The sequence below is a fragment of the Eubalaena glacialis genome, chromosome 2 (assembly GCF_028564815.1).
Source record: "Eubalaena glacialis isolate mEubGla1 chromosome 2, mEubGla1.1.hap2.+ XY, whole genome shotgun sequence".
Taxonomy (NCBI): Eukaryota; Metazoa; Chordata; class Mammalia; order Artiodactyla; family Balaenidae; genus Eubalaena; species Eubalaena glacialis.
Window position 1 is genome coordinate 42,504,320 of NC_083717.1, and position 19,638 is coordinate 42,523,957.

General features: G+C 40.2%; 1 protein-coding gene across 7 annotated transcripts in view; it reads right to left on the reverse strand.

The window, feature by feature from the left end:
• Positions 1 to 19,638, reverse strand: part of AKAP13 (A-kinase anchoring protein 13) — a 346,999-nt gene that overhangs the window by 99,681 nt on the left and 227,680 nt on the right. The window contains exon 1 of one of the 7 annotated variants that reach the window (XM_061179976.1): positions 15,714 to 15,991. The exons of the other annotated variants lie outside the window; for them this stretch is intronic. Within the exon in view, the coding sequence (XP_061035959.1) occupies positions 15,714 to 15,794 (81 nt within the window). The 5' untranslated portion in view covers positions 15,795 to 15,991. Of the gene's footprint in view, positions 1 to 15,713; positions 15,992 to 19,638 lie in introns of those variants that run through there. 7 annotated transcript variants of the gene reach the window in all.

Sequence of the window (19,638 nt, forward strand, 5' to 3'; positions counted from 1 at the left end):
TTGCACTGTTGGTGGGAATGTAAATGGATACAGCCACTATGGAGAACAATATGGAGGTTTCTTAAAAAACTGAAAATAGAATTACCATATGACCCAGCAATCCCACTACTGGGCATATACCCAGAGAAAACCGTAACTCAAAAAGACACATGCACCCCAATGTTCATTGCAGCACTATTTACGATAGCCAGGTCATGGAAGCAACCTAAATGCCCATCAACAGACGAATGGATAAAGAAGATGTGGTACACATATACAATGGAATTACTCAGCCATAAAAAGGAACGAAATTGGGTCATTTGTAGAGACGTGGATGGATCCAGAAACTGTCATACAGGAAGTAAGTCAGAAAGAGAAAAACAAATATCGTATCTTAATGCGTATATGGGGAACCTAGAAAAATAGTACAGATGAACCGGTTTGCAGGGCAGAAATTGAGACACAGATGTAGAGAATAAACATATGGACACCAAGGGGGGAAAGCGGCGGGGGTGGTGGTGTGATGAATTGGGAGATTGGGAATGACATGTATACACTGATGTGTATAAAATGGATAACTAATAAGAACCTGCTGTATAAAAAAATTTTTTTTTAAAAAAGTACTTTTAGAAGTTCAGATAATTTCCCAAAATGTAGAGATAGTGAAGGTTTTAGTTCAGTGAAGTATTTGTTTTTGTATTGTTAATAGCTTTAGCTTTTGGAATGCTAAAATTAAAAAATTTTAAACTCAAAAAAAAACCAAAACCAAAACAAAAACAAACAGATTAAATAAAATCCATACCCCCCCCAAAAAAAAGAAGAAAAAAGAAAAGCTATATTGTGACTTCCCTGGTGGTGAGGTGGTTAAGAATCCGCCTGCCAATGCAGGGGACACGGGTTCAAGCCCTGGTCCGGCACGATCCCACTAAGCCCATGCGCCACCACTACTGAGCCTGCGCTCTAGAGCCTGCGAGCCAAAACTACTGAGCCTGCATGCCACAACTACTGAAGCCCGCGTGCCTAGAGCCCATGTTCCACAACAAAGAGAAGCCACCACAAGGAGAAGCCCGTGTACCACAACAAAGAGTAGCCCCTGCTCGCTGCAACTAGAGAAAGCCCACGCGCAGCAACGAAGACCCAACGCAGCCAAAAATCAATCAATCAATTTATTTTAAAAAAAGGCTATATTAATAAAGCCAGTTTGGTACTGGTATGAAGACAGGCATACAGATCGAAAGAACAAGAGAGAATCCACAAATAGACCTTCACAGATATGACCTATTCATGTTTGACAAAGATGTCCAGGTATTCCAATGAGGAAAGAATAGGTTTTTAACAAATGATGTTGCAAAAATTGGGTGTTCATGTGAAAACAAACAAATAAATCTCCCTCAAATCTCAAACTTTATACTGTCTATAAAAATGAGCTCAAAATATATCTAAATGTTAAACTTAAAACAACAAAACTTCTAGAAGAAAACAGGGGAATGTTTTTTGTGACACTGGGTTAGGCAAAGATTTCCTAGCATGCATTAAAAAAGCATGAAAAAAAACTTGTAAATTTGACTGCATCAAAATTCTTTTAAAGTCTTGCTCCTCAAAAGGCATTGTTAGGAAAATGAAAAGGCAAGCCACAGACTGGGAGAAAATATTTACAAAACATCTATCTTCTAAAGGACTGGTAATTAGAATATTAAAATACACATAACAACAACAACAACAAAACCTCTTACAATGCCATAAGACAAACAACATGCTTTTTCAAATAGGCAAAAGATTTGACTAAACATTTCATCAAAGAAGATGTATGAATGGCAAATAAACACAGGAAAAGATGCTGAACACCGTTAATCATCAGGGAAAAGTAAATTAAAACCACAAGGAAATAACAGTCCACAGCCATTCAAATGGTTAAAATTAAAAACTGGTAATTCCAACTGTTGCCAAAGATGGAGCCACTGAAACACTGGTAACATTGCTGGGAGAATGCAAAATAGTAAGTCACTTCAGAAAGCAGTTTAGCAGTTTCTTATAGAGTCAAACATATACTTATAGACAACATAGCAATCAATCCCACTGTGGTATTTACTCCCCCCAAAATCAAAATATACCTTTACACAAAGACTTTTACTGGAATTTCATAGCAGCTTAATTCATGATAACCCCAAACTGAAAACAGCCCAGACTGTCATCAATGGGTAAATGGATAAACAAATTGTGATACAGCATTCAATGCAATAGACTCAGAATCAGAAGGAATGAACTACTGATACAAACAACATGGACAAATCTCAGGATCACAAAAGAAAAAAGCCAGACAAAAAGACTACCTACTGTATGGTTCCATTTATATAATACCTTAGAAAACGCAAAATTAATACAAGAAAGCATATTAGTGATCAACAGGGACTGCAGGAAGAGGCTGACTGCAAGGGGACGGGAGGGAACTGCAGGGGTGATGGAAACGTTCCTATCATGACTGTGGCAGTGATGACACAATTCAAACATTTGTCAAAACTCATCAAACTGTGAACTTAAGTTGGTGAGTTTTACTGTATATAAATTATATCACAATAAAGGTGAAAAAATGTATCCCCAAAAGAGAAGTATAATATTATATTTTAGTTTTTACCACTCCCAAACACCTTAACATTATAATCCTCTAGTTTCATTAACACTGAAACAGTCAGTGGATTCTAAACAATATAAGTAGGAGTATCTAAACAAATTACTAAGTAGTTGAATATTTATAATGCTCAAAGATGATTTTACTTAACGGTTTCTACAATATCATGTGTACCTACTGGTAAATTTCTGATCTTTGGTGAGAAGATACTAAACTATATTGGTGAGAGGGACCAACAGTTTTACTAAGTATGCTACGTGGGATAAGGTAGAAAGCTACGGGACATTCTGTCAAATTACAACTGTTTGACAAAGAAGAAATGCAAGGAATTAAGCTGCTTGCAAATAACCATGAAACAAAACAAATCATTCGCTCGTTTCAGCTCTTTCACCATTAGAGAGGAGAGGAGGTGGGGACCAGGGGCCATCAATGTTTCAATTCCTGGTGTGCTACAAAATGATGCCAAAAATTTGAAAGTGATGTTGAATGGAAAAGAATCTCCAGCAGGTTCCCTGGGATTATGCAAAATATCCCCTTTCAAAATGCAATTGGAATGTGCCTAAGGAAGAAACCTCAAATTCAGTAATGTTAACAAACCCTATCCACATCTTTCAAAGAATCGAAACAGCAAATTTTCTTTAAAAAAATCTTCCATTTAGAGAAGGATTTTCTTACTGTGAACTGCATCTCATTTGAAATGAGCCAAAGTTCACTTCCAGTGAAGTTTCTCTGTTAACAGGAAAAGCAGGAGTCCAGAATTGCTGTACTTTTGCTCCATGAATACAGCAACAAATTTAAGTAGGTAACAGAAATAAAAAAGCAGATCCTTTAAACAGCAAAGAATGCCAAGCCGCTCTGAATTATCACGACATTGCTCTTTCCCCTTCCATGACCTTCAACACCTCTTCAGTCAACATTTTAGGAAACTTTGTTAAAATTCTTTATCTGAGAATGTTTTTCATCACCTTTTCACACGTCATTCCATAGCCAATAAGTAAACCGAACGTTCTTGCCTTCAATATTTGAGGGACTAATACTCTACACTTTTCATGTAATTTTAGGCATTTGCGTGTTACAGAAAGTGAGTTATACATTTTGCAAAATAACATATAATGTAAGTAATCCATAAATATTTATTTAAAATAATGTATTATTTAACAAAAATAAAAATATTTAAGAGTATTACTTAAAATAATATATAATAAATACTGAAAGAAATTAAAATTAAATCAAACCTCTAACTAAATACACTAATTTCTGAATAACAATGATGAGAACATATTAGTGATGGGAGGCAATTCCCCATGGGTCTCCCCTTTTTCTGCATGTCTTGTAAGCAAAGGACACTGACTGTCCTTTTGTTCTAGACTATCTTTTCAAGAATGTCTATGTATCAAACAGCCTTGGAAGATAGAGATATTGTTTCTTTCTGAAGCAAAGGGCAGATGTGTTGAATCAGAGCAAAGGTCAGGTAGGCTTACCGCCCAATGTAAAAATTCAGGTTTCCTAAGGTTGGGGTTCCTCAGCTGCGACAGAGCATCTACCTGGGCCCCTCCGTATTGCCCCCATGAGACTAGGGAAGCAAGAAGAACCAATGAGAAGCTGATGCTCATGGTGCTTTTTGAACGATGAGTAATAAATTCATCTGTCTCTGACCCAGGAGTTCCGTGACTTCAGCCAGCAGCCATGAAATTGTCAGGCTAACTTGGTACCTTACAAGCAGAGTAAAATCTCAGATCCATCACATTTTGACAAATTAGTCTATATTAAACAGTATTAAAACATTTAAACACAGTGGCAGCGAAAAATCTCTCGATATGATCACACCTATGTGGTGAAAAACTCTAATCTGATTCAATTTTTCACTGAGTGGTTATGCTTGAATAATCATAAAGAGACAACTAATATCCATTTAAATTTTTCCATAGCTTCCTGAATTTTCTTTAATGACTGTGTTACTTTAAAATTTTTATTTTTATAAACTTGGATAGTACAGAGTTCTCATACACAGGGTCTCACCTGTTTCTTCAATGTTACATAATCACAGTACATTTGTCAATACTAAGAAACCAACACTGGTACACTACTATTAATTAAATTACAGACTTTGGATTTCATTCATTTTTCCAATAATCTTCTTTACTGTTCCAGGATCCAATCCGGGATACCACATTGCATTTTGTGTGTGTATGTGTGTGTGTAATTTTGCATTTTAAGACCTTTATTGAAATATAATTCATATACTCTAAAACTCACCCATTTAACAGAGTTGTGTAACCATCACCACTAACTAATTTTAGAATATTTTCATGGCACCAAAAAGAAACTCTGAGTAGTAGTCACACACCCCCACCCACCCCCAAACCCAGTTCTAGGCAATCAGTAATCTACTTTCTGTCTCTACGGATTTGCCTACTCTGGACATTTCATATAAATGGAATTGTACATTATGAGGTCTTTGGTGACTGGCTTCTTTCACTTAGCAAGAGGCTTTCAAGGTTCATCTGTGTCTTAGCATGTATTAGTACTTAATCTTACTGCCAAATAATGTTCCACTGTATAGATATGCCCCCATTTTATTTATTTATTCTTCAGCTGATGGACATTTGGGCTGTTTTCACTTGCTGGCTGTTATGAATAATCCTGTTATGAATATCCATATACAAATTTTTGGTGGACGTGTTTCATTTCTCTTGGGTATACATCTAGGAGTAGAACTGCTGTGTCATATGATAACTTTATGTTTAAAATTTTGAGGAACTGCCAGACTTTTCCAGAGTGGCTACACCATTTGACATTCCCACTAGCAACGTATGAGTGTTCTAATTTCTCCACACCCTTGCCAACACTTGTTACTGTTCTTGTCTGTGTTTTGGTTGTAGCCAAACTAGCAGGTATGAATGGTACCTCATATGAGTGTATGAGATATACTTCCAACCTTCCATTCTTTTAAAATGGAAAATATTTTTTAATCTATTGGTTACTTTCTAGGAAAGGAAGATTCTATAAAGACACAATGCTAAGCACCCTCAGATTTGTTTCCTTCCTTCTTTTATTTAAAAAAAAAATGCTAAATAGGGACTTCCCTGGCGGTCCAGTGGTTAAGACTTTGCCTTCCAATGCAGGGGATGCGGGTTAGATCCCTGGTCCAGGAGTTAAGATCCCACACATGCCTTGTGGCCAAAAAAAACAAAACATAAAACAGAAGCAATATTGTAACAAATTCAACAAAGACTTAAAAAAATAAAGTACTAAAACCTTCTGTGTATCAAAACATTGTGTCAAGCCTTAAAAGCAGAAGTAGTAAAAGAACTGAGTCCTCAAAGAACTCATAGTTTATGTGAGAGAGACATGGAAATGTTAAGTAAATAAGCGTTCCATAGCGTTTTGCACACATCAGGCACTGAAATGTGTGCTGACTTGGACAAGGTGTGCTGTGACCAACAGAAATGGGAATTAGAGTGAATGGGATACTCTAACGACAAACCGTACTTGAAATGGTTTATACATTTCTGCCCAGGTCACAAATGTGACATACAGAGACACTGGGCCAGAATAACAACTCTTCTCTTTCACTTCATACAAGGCATTGCACAATACATAGAGGGGGGAGGTCAGAGATTGCCACGCCCTTGTAGAAGCAGAAGAATTCAGAGAGATAAGAGTTTCACAGAAGTTAAGGAAGCAGAGGGCTTGAAAAGAGAAGGTAGGTCCACAGTGCCAACTGCTGCTGAGAAGTCAAAACTGACAAATTTTTGAAAGGAAGTTACTGCATTGGGCAACTGTGAGGTTTGTGGTGAGTTTGGAAAGAACAGTTTTAACAAGACAGGTGATACCAGAATTAAAAACTGTAAAACATCTCATTATATTTCTAAATTCATGGTACTTTAAAGTTTGCAAAGTATTGTCACCTAGATTTGACCTTTTTCCTGTCCCACAAGGAGGCACACTACCATTTTCGAGAAGAGGCCACACACTCAGTGCGGCTAGATTTGGGGATGGTATAGTTTTGTGTGTGAACTATATTGTACCGGTAACTTTATCTGCTCCAAAGACTGTAAGCTTCTTGAGAACTGAATCCCATCTTCTATTCCACGGATCTCCCAGTGAGTAGATGGTAGATGCTTAGCGAATCATCTTTGAATTCCTTATCGTCAACGATTTTACAGAGAACTAAAAGTTGGGAGAACCTTTAGGATTATCACTCTGCCTCCCTTGACTAGCTCCATTAAAGGGGGATGGGGGCACATCCCCCTTTAATAAGAGACTCAAAGAAGGTAACACAGCACTTAGAGACAGAGTGAGGACCCAGTTTTCCTCACTTCCAGTCCAGCGCTCTTTCCCCACCCCTGCAAATGTCTCTTCTTATTCTTATCTTTGTCTCAGAATTCAAATTTTGTTTAAACAATTTTTAATGGCAATATGAAATTGGATAAGTCTGGCAAAGTGCATTTAACATCTCTGGAGAAGATTTGTTGGAAAATAGAGTCAATGTTTAATTTAGACCAAAATATTTAGAAAATAAAGTATTATCATAATGCAACAACTAAAATATGGAACTGTGGGTGCCGATATTCTGAACATTGAAATGCTGTAATTGAAAGAAATGTTTTTTGTTTGTTTGGGCTTTGTCTATTTCAAGGAGCCTGCATTTTCAATCACTAACAGTTAATTACCAATGATGTGCTGAGAAGGCTCACTGTCTATAAGTACACAAAAAACTTCAGGAAATCTGGCAATGACGCAGTTCCAGTCAGTTCCTTCTTTGGAATTAGGACTCATTCACAAACACTGAAAGTAAAACCTATACTGAAAATTAGTAAATTTCAGGTAAATCAAAGACTTCCTCACCAGGAAAGGATGGGGAAATCTAGCATAACAAGTCTTCCTAGAACTACCTTGCTGATTCATTCACACGTTGGCCAGTCAGCTTTTGGGGAGTACTGTACCCACTTTAGGCAAGGAACAGTGTCAAGGTAGAGCAACAGAAAGACAAATCATGATCCTGATGACAACTGGCACAATAGGTCCCACAGTTTTAAAGTATGAGGGACCTCTGTTCATTTAAAATGTCAAGGGTTACGTCTGCCTCCACATCCCAGGATGACACATGTTTAACCATACGGATCTAAGGATTATCAGGCCCCATGGAATAACTCCACAAACTGGGGGACTACAGGTTGGGAAACAGACTAGTTTGTGAAATACAATAGGTACACTAGTACCTGAAACCCAGAGAGGTAAGGAAGTCTCTAGTATAAAAAAAGATAATTTCTGGCTCAGAGATTTGGGAAAAACTTATTAACAAAGCTGGTGGTATATGAGGTAAGCCCTACAGGGGGGGAGGTGTGCTTAAAAGAGAGAGATGGTAAGGTAGGGCACTCCAGCCATGTGACAAAGAGGATGAGCAAACAGTCAGGACGCTTCAGAGCTGGAGTGCACAGCCTTTGGTGGCACAGACTCCTTCAAGAATCTGAGGGAAGCCATGGACCCCTTCCCAGAAACACACATGTATGTGTCCAGTCAGTGGTCCTGGAGCACAGCTTTACAACTCAGAGCAGAGACTTTTCCTTAGATGTCTCTGAGGAGCACAAAAAGCCCAAGAGTGTCCAGAAGTATAAAGTGAGGAAAGAAGAATAATGGGAGATATGGCTTTGTTCTCTACCAGGGTGGACCCCTCTCCCCAATTATATAAGTAAGGGAGTGGAAAAAAAAATCAGTATTATACTAGGAAAACAACTGTAGAAATGTACAGATAAAATGGGACAGTGGGGAGGAAAGAAGCAGCATGGGACATCCAGGACACACAAGACCAGTCAGGAGGGGCCCAGACTGCTCTGGTCTGGAGACAGCGTATGCCTGGACTGGGGACATGGCCTTTGGAGCACAGAAGAAGCAGCAGGTCAGCAAGCTGGTACAAAGGGCAGAACCCACAGAAATGAGAGAGAAAGAGGAACCAAAAATCCACAATTTAACAGACTTAGGAAATCCAGAGGAGATGATGATGGTGCCTTCTATTTGACTGTGTTGAGTTTTAAGTGTTAAGATGTCTTCCAAACGGTTAAACGAAGTTATGGTTATTGAGAGAAAGGTTGGAACTGGCTTCATCTGTTCTTGAGTAAAAGGTGAAAAGAATGTATAAGAGAGTAGAGGCAGAACACACCAAGAGAAAAGACACACTGAAGGCAGCACGCATGTTAGGTAACACACATCTACAGATGAAGCAGCTTGGAAAGCTGCCTTCTTACAAACATAAACAGCATAAAATTGAGTGTGGATTAACAAAATGCAAATAAATCAAAACCACAGTGAGATACCACATCACACCCATCTTAGGATGGCTGTTATTAAACACACACACAGACACACACACACACAAACACACACACACACCCCCCACCAACAACCACCTCCAGAAAATAACCAGTGTTGATGAGAATGCAGAGAAACTGAAACGTTTGTGCATGTAAACTCTTGAGAATGTAAAATGGCACAGTCACTGTATAAAACAGTAAGGGGGTTCCTCCAAAACTTAAACAGAACTACCTTATGATCCAGCAATTCCATTTCTGGGTACACACCCAAAATAATTGAAAGCAGGGACTCAAACAGATATTTGTACACCAACGTTCACAGCAGCAATATTCACAATAGACAAAAGGGGAAAACAACTCAAATGGCCATCAACAGATGAATGGATAAACGAAAGGTAGTATATACATGCAATGGAATGTTATTCAGCCTTAAAATAAGGAGGGAATTCTGACACATGCTACAACATGGATAAACCCTGAAGACCTTATGCTAAGTGAAATAAGCCAGTCACAAAAAGGACAAATACTGTATGATTCCACTTATATAAGATATCTAGAGTTGTCAAATTCATAGAGCCAAGAAACAGAATAGTGGTTGCCAGGGACTGGGGGAAGGGAGAAATGAAGAGTTATTGTTTAACAGGTACAGAGTTTCAGTTCGCAAAGATGAAAAAGTTCTGGAGATGGACAGTGGTAATATAATAGCTGCACAACAATGTCAATGTACTTAATGCCACTGAACTGTACACTTAAATGTGGTAAATTTTATGTTATGTATATTTTCCTGACCAAAAAAAAAAGGGAGTGTGCAGCAGTTAGAGAGAAGCGAGCTTGTTTAGAGAAAAGAAGCCGGGCAGCCCACAGTCAGAAGGAGCATTGGTAATCTGGGCCAGATGCTACCAATCATGGTCAATGCCATTAACCAGAAGACAAACTCCTTATGCACGGAGTGTGGAAAGAATGTCAAAACATGTATCAGTGTTTTCAACCACATCCTGTATACAGTAATAGCAACACCAAGCAGATCATATTCATGTGTGAAAAATACTGTGCTTACTATATATAAGTAAGCTGTTTAAGATATAAACTGGATTACAAAACATCTCTCCCTCCTTCTGCCCAGTTTCAGAATCACTGATGTGACAGATAAATTTACCCTGGTCTTGGGTCTGTTTTTCAACAACTCCCCTGTTTGTCACTCACACAATGAGATAACTTAAAGGCCACACACACTACGTGGCTCCACTTGAAACATTTTCAGAATGCCTGCCATGGGCCAGAGAAAATGCCAGGCCCTGATTATATACATGATAACACACCTCTTCTCATGTTAGTCTCTTTTCCAAAAGGTGACTTCTAAGACTCAGGTTCCTACATTACTGGATGACAACCTGGTTCTCTGTACTACCGACACTCTTCTTAGCCAGCTCTGAGACTAGGCTTGGAAGAAGATTCTGATCGCCAGCAGAATTAGGAGACAGACTAGAAAGAAACAGCAGTGTTGAGATTGCTAATAATTTGAGCTTAAGAGAAAAACAAAGATAATGATTAATAATAAGTCCCTTTAATCCAGGTTTTGCCCTATGGAATCTTTGAATTATTAGCAAAATACAGGATTGGCATCTGATTGAATGGGTAGGAGAGGAAACAGTTCAAAATGATTCTGAAATTTTGTTTAGCAAGTAGTTGGAAATGAGGAAAACAGAGATTTTGCCATTAAATATCCACATCTTTTGGAGGAATAAGTTACCAAAAACCACTTTCTGGCTCTGACTCCATTTATGATTCTTTAGCTAAAACACAAACTTAGTCCTTTGTCCATGTTACATCTCCATGACCACCAGACCATGGACACTACAAGTATTGAACATCCAAAGTCCTGGTGAGTTATAGTGCACATGGAACACGGGATAAGAGAAGTTAATTCAAAAGAAATGTCGACCCATCCTGGTAATTTTTCATTCCTGTCATGAAGCCTGGGATCCCTTGTGATTATCTAAACCACACCTAAGTTGCGTTCCCATCAGTCTGAAAATAGAGTTGTACATATTTTCAGTGGAGAGAGAACTCTTTTGTTTTTTGGCGGTGTTTCTGCTACTGTTTATATCTGAACATCCTAATAATACAGCTCATGGTTACACCCAGCCTTCCCAGCCATTGCCTGTATTTACTTCCTCTGCAACTGTCCCAGGAGATCTAGCCAGAGTTACAAGGCTGAACAAACGGAAGCAAAAACCCCTCCATCCGGACATGGAAGCCAACACTTGAGTCAAAGTCTTTTCAGGGAATCTGAGTGTAACTGAGCAGACAGGCATAGTTGTCTTCAATCCTTAGCCTCCTTATGTCTTTTGTCTGAAGCAGCATGGAAATGTCTTAAAGCAAGTAAACTTTTTAAAGGAAGTGTATTTCTCTGGAAAATGACACTGGAGTTAAAGACAAACTACTCCTTCTGCGCTTTCACTAATGAGGTCAGGTGGCCTGCCCAAACATCAAGGATGGGGAGGGGGTCATCCTCCTCTGTGAACATTTTTATTCAATGCACGCAAAACATGGTTGCAAATCTTTTAACCATTCATCTGATACTCTGAATTACTAGCGACAAAGTAAGTTCTCAATAAATCATCCCTAACATGAAAAATCATGTTATTATTAGTAGGCAATGTTTTTCCAGGTACCCAAAGTAATAAAACTAGTAAAATAGAAATGGTCCCTGGACTAAAATCAGTTTAAGTCAGCAGTTAATCCTAGATTCCGACTCCCCTCTTTCTGCTATGCTAGTTTTGCAGTAAGTTCCTGACACTTGGTAACCTCTTGTGTTAGGAGTGGTCTCTTACTCAATGCGCTCATGAGTTAGCTACTGAACCGCGTCAGACAAAGGGTCCTATCGTTCACCAACTTGTGAGGTCAATACTAGCTTTTTGAAGGATGCTGAGGAAAATGGGCATGTTGATACCAAAGGGCCTCTGCCAACAATTAAAATTCTTCCTTATCCCATTCTGTGCACATGATTCATAGTTACCAACCACTTATCAATCATAAGAGCCAGAAGGCATATATGCACTGGGGGAGAGGGGTAACCAATATGGTGAGGAAGAGAAGTGTGTATGCGTGTACTGGGCTGGGGGATGGCGGCATGGGTGACCAAAGGATACTATCAACCTACACCTTATTACTTAGAAAAAAATTCAGAAAGGAGGAAAGATTTCAGAGGATGCTGGGGGCTGATGATGGGAAGCAAGAGCTGATCTGAGGATAAAGACCAGTGTGCCCAGCCTTAGGGAAATCCTAAGAGATGGCTTTGATGCAGAAAAGCTACCATGAAACTAACTGTACAGAACTGACAAAGGGAACAGATCAGAATGCGGAATAAGCCCAAGAAAGTATGGGTATATAAAAGAGGATCAGAATCTTGAAGTTAATCTACAGTGAATTATTCAGATGCCAATGGGAGGGACTGGAGTTGTAAATGTGTGATACCAAAGGGATAGGCTCACAATCTAAATTTTGTGATGACTGTCATAATTCATCTCTCTGTTCTTACCCCAATCTCATCAGTACATTAAGTATAGTTTGCATAACATGAACAGGTATTAAAAGATTAACTCATTCAACTAAAAAAACTTACTGAGCATTTAGTACGAATGAGGGACACTGTTTAGATATAGTGAGTAGATGAAAAAATTACAAACTCCTTACTATAAAATAAAGCAATCTTCCACAGAAAAGGAGTGAGAAAATATACATGATCACTTGAGAACTGAAGTGGCATATACACCCAATATAATTATTTTTTTTTAAAAAAACACTGATTAAAGACACAAACTCAAAATGGAAGATAATTGGAGACCACTTCTGAATGATTAAAAATCATTCTAAAAATTGTGTGGCAAAATGAATTTAGATGAGATCATGCACCTGTCCAAAGTGTTGTAGAACGAATTCCCGCACTGGGAAAAAAAGTGCTTGCGGTAACTTCTAAGACTTCTTCCGATAGAAAAAGTTTAAGATTTTAAAAAATACATACATATATAAATAAAAATTGATATACATATTCATGTAATAAGAGGAATTGGCCGACTCAAAGAGGAGACCTAGGGTAGCAAGAAAAAAATGAACTTTGAAAACAATCAGATCTGGGGTTGCATCCTATTACCTACTATGTGTGAGCTGTGAGAACTTTGGAAAATTACTGACTATCCGAATCTGTTTTTCTACATGTAAAATGAGACAAATACTAGGAATGATGTAAAAATTAAATGCCTGTATCTCATACCCATCCACTTATTACCACTTCAGACCACAAAGCCATTTCATCATGCCTGGACCACCATAAAGGCAGCCTAAGTGACTCCCACATGCCAGAATGATCTTCTAAAAAAATAGAGAAGTAACGTATCTAAGCAAAGCAAACTCCTCACCATGGCTGTCAAGGCCCAGCCCTTCCAGGGCCTGCTTATGACTCCACCCCGCTTGCTCAGTATTTTCTCATCACAATGGCCCTGCCCATTCTTCCCTACCTCAGGGCCTTTGTATCTGCCGTTCCTTCTTTCTGGAACGCCTTCCCTTGGTATAGCTCCAGCATCTCTTTATCCTCTGGAGAACAGTTTTTTAAATGTCAGCACCTCAGAAAGATCTTCTCTCTGAAATACGATTCCCATTATTCCCACAGAGCACACTGTTTATTTCTATCAAATCACTAACAGTAATTTGTACTTTTTGTTTCTCTATTTACTGCCTGTCTTTAAGCAATACGAGGACTTTAAAGACCCATGTGCCCCTTGGACCTAGCACGTCTGACATCGAACAGGTCATTAATATAGTTTTCATGTAGAGCTCTCAGTGATGTCACCTTCTCTGTCTCCAAAGCAAAGAATCAGCACCAAACTCACCCATCTCATTTCAAACTGGAAATAGCGTATTTTCAGGACTCTTGGTGTTTACTTATTTGTAATAAATGCCTACTTTCTGAGAAGTGAAGTTTCCTCTACTGAAAATCTTTCATTACGTAAGGGCCGTATGGTGCAAAAAAATAATACCAACACAGGTACATCTAAAAAAAACCTATTTATGTCCTTTATTAGCTGTGGCCTTGTGGAAAAAAATCACATCACTCAAGTCCTTTACGTTCCTCACCCCGGCTCAGGAGAATCCTCAATCTCTTCATATGAAGGGGCGGGGGAACCGTTGCTGCCCGACCACTCAGTCTCAAACGAAATAACACACATAAAAGTGTTTTGTTAAAACTGCAAAACAGCATCTATGAGGCCAATAAGCCTGTGCTAATTTAGCCCCATTCCTGAGGGCTTTCATGCCCCATGAGAGTGAAGTGTACTGAACATTTTAGCACTATTTTAAATGTACCATACTCCTTGTGACACTCAGATTGAGATTTTCTATCCTCCCTCCCCCTCTTTTCCTTCTTTCTTTTTCCCCCAGACAGGTAAAATCATAAAGAGTCAAGCATATAAAGGTTCTAAAAACTAGGCTCTCCTAAACATGAGGACAAAAATTTTAAAACATGACTGTGATTTCACAGCGGAAATCACATTTTAGAGAAACTAAAATGAATAATATCTCGGATCAAGTTCAAAATGCCAAGTTGCCCACTGCTCTCAGCCTCGGCCTGGCATATCAAACCATCACCTGACAGCGATCATGGAGGGACAGACAGCACTCCCTCCACAGTCACAACTCCTCCACCTAGCCCCTCGTCCGGCCTGGTAGTGTTATTTTACTGACTTCTGTGTCTAGCCTTCTGAGCCGTTTCTTGGCCTCAATGGACCAATGAAAAGAATTCAGGAGTCTCAAGTAATACACTGAATTGATAAATCAGTACAAGAGCTCCACTATTTCCCTGACCAGGGCGATACATTACTACTTTGCCTGGACTCCCCCGGCTCCACACCTTCACAAGTTCAGGTACTGAGGTTCTCTTGGCAACTGTGAAGCACTTGCTTGGCTTCCAATGTCCCCTGCCTTTGCCAGAAAACTGCTAAACTTCCAAAAAGTGCTCCTTGAGTCGTCCAACATTCCCAGACTCCCATCTTATGGCTGGAGGAGTCCTTACTAATTTTAGATTCAAGGATGCCTTCTGTGAGCAATCAGCCATCCAGAGTCTCCGCCCCATCCTGCTTAGACACCCAGCATCACTAACGGGAGAAAACAAACAAATACCGCTATTAACATTCAAAGGCTAGACCTGAACAGCAGTCAAACCAAGCCAAAGGGGCCACTTTGCCACTTTAATAAATAGATTGACTGGAGATCCTTCCAAAGGAAATAAGTACTGTCTATCTTTCCCCTCAGAGCTGTGAGGAGAGACAGCAGAAACAACAGATAGAAAAGACTCAGGCAAAAGACAAAGAGACAGAGGCAGAAGGAGAGAGACTGACAGAAAGATACCCCTCCAGATGGGGGCCTGGGGTGGGGATGACAGGGACAGAGGGACACAGACATCTGAGGAAAGGGCAACTCTGAAAGTGAATTTCTCCATCTGTGATTTTCAAGAGTATGAGGTTCTCCTGAGCATAAGAATCCATTTTAAAGCAAGTCAAATGACACTGAAACACTAAGTGGCTCAATGCTGATTCTGAAGTCCCCACTGTTTCTGTTCTGATATTCTGCTAAGAACCTTAAAATCACCAACCCAACCCAGCACTCCCCACTGTTCACACACACACACACACACACTTCTCAGCCGTTCTCCCAATACAGGGGGGCCAGGGAATCCAGCTACTGGATTCAGAGACAGAAGAGTCTGAGAGCTTTGGAGTGGATGGAGTGTGGCCCCTTACCTTCAGCAACACCACGTCCACAGTCCTGTCCACCTTGGAGATGTCACATAGGCTGTAGCGCCTCTTGTGCCGTTCATACATTTTGTCCAAATGCAGAAGAGAGGAAGTAAGATGCAGGAGATGTACCCACTGGCAACCTGGGGGACCACCGCGCTCCCGCAAGTCCAGAGCTCCAAATTTCTTACCGTGAGCTGGAGGGGATTTATGACTTCCAAACTCCTCTGTGTAGAAAACCCTCAAAGGGTCAAAAAATGAATTAAAGAAAACCAAGCAGGATCCCCAATTCCTTGAACGGACTGAGAACTTCCTGGCAACTTCAGAGCACTGGGATGATGAATTTACAATTTACAATTCACAATATGAACAATAAATGCTTCCAGATGCTATACTTTAGGCAGATCTTGACCAAAAGAGAAGCACACACCATTTCCATCACTGGCGATAATTCCAGTGGAAAAATTAAGAATTAACCGGCTACACATAACGGCTGACGCACGTGGTGGAATAGCCCAAAGCAGGCAATAAAAATCCAGTATGTACTTTGTCAGGAAAAGAGAAAGAGAGAATGGAAGACAATTCTAATTTGAAGGGATGACAGGAAAAAATTCTCTCATTAAATCCTCTTCTTGCTTACAAAACAAAAACAAAGACAAGGAAAATCAATTTTTCCTTTACAGGAAAAAAAAAAAAATAGTTGAAGCTCTGAGATTCTGTTCAAAGTAAAGAGTCTTTAGTCAGCCTCTTGCTCGCCAGGCGGTAGGGCTTGGTTCTGATCTCAGTTGAAAATATCTAATGACAGCAGAGTGAAAGGAGGGGAAAAAAAAAAAAAAGACCACTCCTCCCTTCTTGCTCCCTCCCTTCTTGGGCGCTGGCCCTTCCCTACCCCAGACCCCTCACCCCTTTTCCCTCCCTCTCAGGAACGTCACTACTTGCCCTTTCAGCTCCGCACCAGCAGCCTCGGAGGCTTGAAAACCTAATGGCAGTGGTGGGAACATGATTCATCCACAGACGAAGAAGAGAAAAACAAGGCTTCCTTTTCCAACCGTTTCCTCCTCCTCCCTTTTCTCCTCCTCACACTGTTCCCTATGAAAAAGGCTCTGTCAGGCATTTCCAGATGCACCCCAAGCGCTTTGATGTTGGGGGAGGTATGGTAATAAAGGGAGGGGGTGTCATCCTAAACACCACAGGCAAGTTCAACACAATTATCTGTTCCACGAAATCGGGGAAATTGAAACTACACAAGGCAGACACTGCATCTCCCTGCCAAACGCAAGTCAGTGATTTAATATGAGAAAAATGCTAGCCAATCTTTCAGGGCTACGTTTCCAGGATCCAGAAGGAGTTACAGAAGTGACTGACAAGGCTTAGAAATCATCAAGAGGTCAGCTTTTTTTTGTTGACGGAGAGGAAGGGAGGGATGGGGAGGTGGTAGGGGGAGCACTTGAAAGAAAATTTTAGAGTAAAGGAGTAGAGTGATAGGCACGTGTGTCAGTACGTTGTATGACTAAGAAGAGTCACCTGGCTGGGACTTCTTCCCCGCTGAAAGCCACCATCCACATTAACTGAGCCCGGAGTGTGGCTCCACCACTCCATGCGCCCGCTCTCTTACTATCCAAGAGCCCTCCAGCCCCACCGTAGCCAAGATTCTCAGGGGCAGACCTGTTCCAGAATTCATTTTCTTACCTGGGTCATAAATGATCTGGGAGGGAAAGGAGGAGAAGGAACTGAGGGGGACAAAAAGGGAAGAGTGGAGAAAGGAAAAGTCCAAAGATGTTCTCCTTCTAGGAGCATTAGGCAGCTGGCATTTTCCTCAAGTGGCCAGAGGAGTCCTTGGCTAGAGTGTGAATGAGGGGACTCAAACATCACAAGTGGAAGGAAAAAAGAGATTTAATACTTAAATTTCTGTCAGTATCACAAACAGAGCTGGTGATGAGGCTTTCCAGGAGCTATGAAAGGGGTAGAGAAGGTCTGATGAGTCACCATTTCCTCTGGTCAGGCATTCAAGTAGCTAACCAGCTCAAATGAGAGCAAGGCAGCGAATCCTGCTAGTACGCATCTCCCCCTCTACCTAACACACCGCAGCCGCTGAGCCCAATCCCACACTGTTCCATCCACCGCAGGGAGGTAGACAGCCCCTCCCCTTCCCCACACGTCCCCAGTGAGCCTAGTTCTGTGATGCTACCAACATGGACAGTGAACCAGATGTTGCTTTTCATTAGAGTGAGGATGGGAAACAGTAGAAACAGATGATTAGAGAGAGATTAGAAAGCTGTAAATAAAATTCTAGCTCAGGCTTACCAAAAGGGTGGGAACCTGGCCGGGGATTTATAACTACTCTGAAACTATGTGGTCTAGGGCACAAATCGAAAGGTCCTTTAGGCTTTAGTGTAGGGGAAAATGGATAGTTTATTATCTTTTCTGTATGAACTTTCATCAAGCAATAATTTAGAACTCTCCTTCCTCCCCATATAAACACAAAGCTGCCACCCCTCTGTCCTCAATATGGTTTATTCCTCACTGCCCCTCCCTTCTGTTTTAATTAGAATCAAATGTTTCCTGCCTCCAAGGTTCCCAGGCATCTCCCTAAGGATCATAGATGCTTTAATCACCACAGAGCCTTTCTATTCCCAACCTCATGTAACTCCTGACTTAAATAATCTATACTGATTTAACAGATATTTTGTGCCTTGCAACAAAGGCAAACAAAAGAAACAAAGAACAAGGTCTCTGTCCTCAAGAAGTTTATATAATTAGAAACCTCTTTCAAAGTTATACAATCGTCTGAAATGGCCGAGATTACTGTTTTGAGACAAATAGATTAATTTTTGTATTTCTTATGATCTGCTGGCTTTGTGCTACAGGCTGGAAATCGAGACTTCCTACTTTTTCTGTACACATAAACATATTAAAAGGATTTGGAATTGTCCTTGAGTATTTTGTTCCTTCTTGGAGAACAAATTCTCTGGGTAGGGAACACATACTCGGGGGTCGGGGGGCGTGGGGGAGAGTCTGTTTTGCTTTCCCCTCTGGATTTGTTCAGCACTCTCCACAGAAGACTTGAGTCTGTAGTCCTGTGCTTTTGCTGCTGATGTGACAATTCCAAGTTTTTATCAAAAGCATCTGGAACCACTGAACAGTTACTCTGTTAGGATTCTGAAACACAGAAACCAATCATTTTACATCCAAACCATAGACCTGATACCTATGAATTTTCGTTTTGAGAATATTCTCCTTTTCTTTAATTTTGGGAACTTGTAGTAAAACATGTTTATTATTTACAACCTCTTACAATAGTAATTATTCACAAGATTAATTATATCTCCCTTCTTTCTGTGTCCTCCATCCCACTCTCCAGCCACAACAAGGAGCCCTACGTTCTTCAATAGAAGCTTCAAGTGCTTAAAGTCTGTTCATACCACAGGCCCAACATATATTCTTAAAGATTCCAGAAAATGAAGTATAAAAATATTTTATGCATTTGAAGTTAACTATAGCATTTCTGTTCATGAATTAAATTTTCCCTTGATATTTAACTCTGAAGGTCTAACCCTTACCCAAATTATTTCAGCATTCTTATGGGTCAACTCTACTTGGCTCCTTTTGTTTCAGTTAAGGCAGAACCCTATCTAAAGTCTCACAGCAAAGTTTCTGAATTAGGACACCACTTAGTGGGTATATGAAAGATCCAAACAGAACACAAAGGCCAGCAAGCACTGGGGCGGGGAGGGGGGTGTCTACTGCTACTAAAACATTTGTCCTGTACCCCAAAGTGAACATAAAGTAGTAGCATGTCACTGGCTAAAAGACCCACCAATGATCAGTTTCATCTCCGCAAGGAGCACAAGGTGAAAATCAAAGGTTCTTTCCATTCCTAGGTGTGCCACTATCTCACTGAGCATCCTGAGATAATTAGGTTGACTCTTGG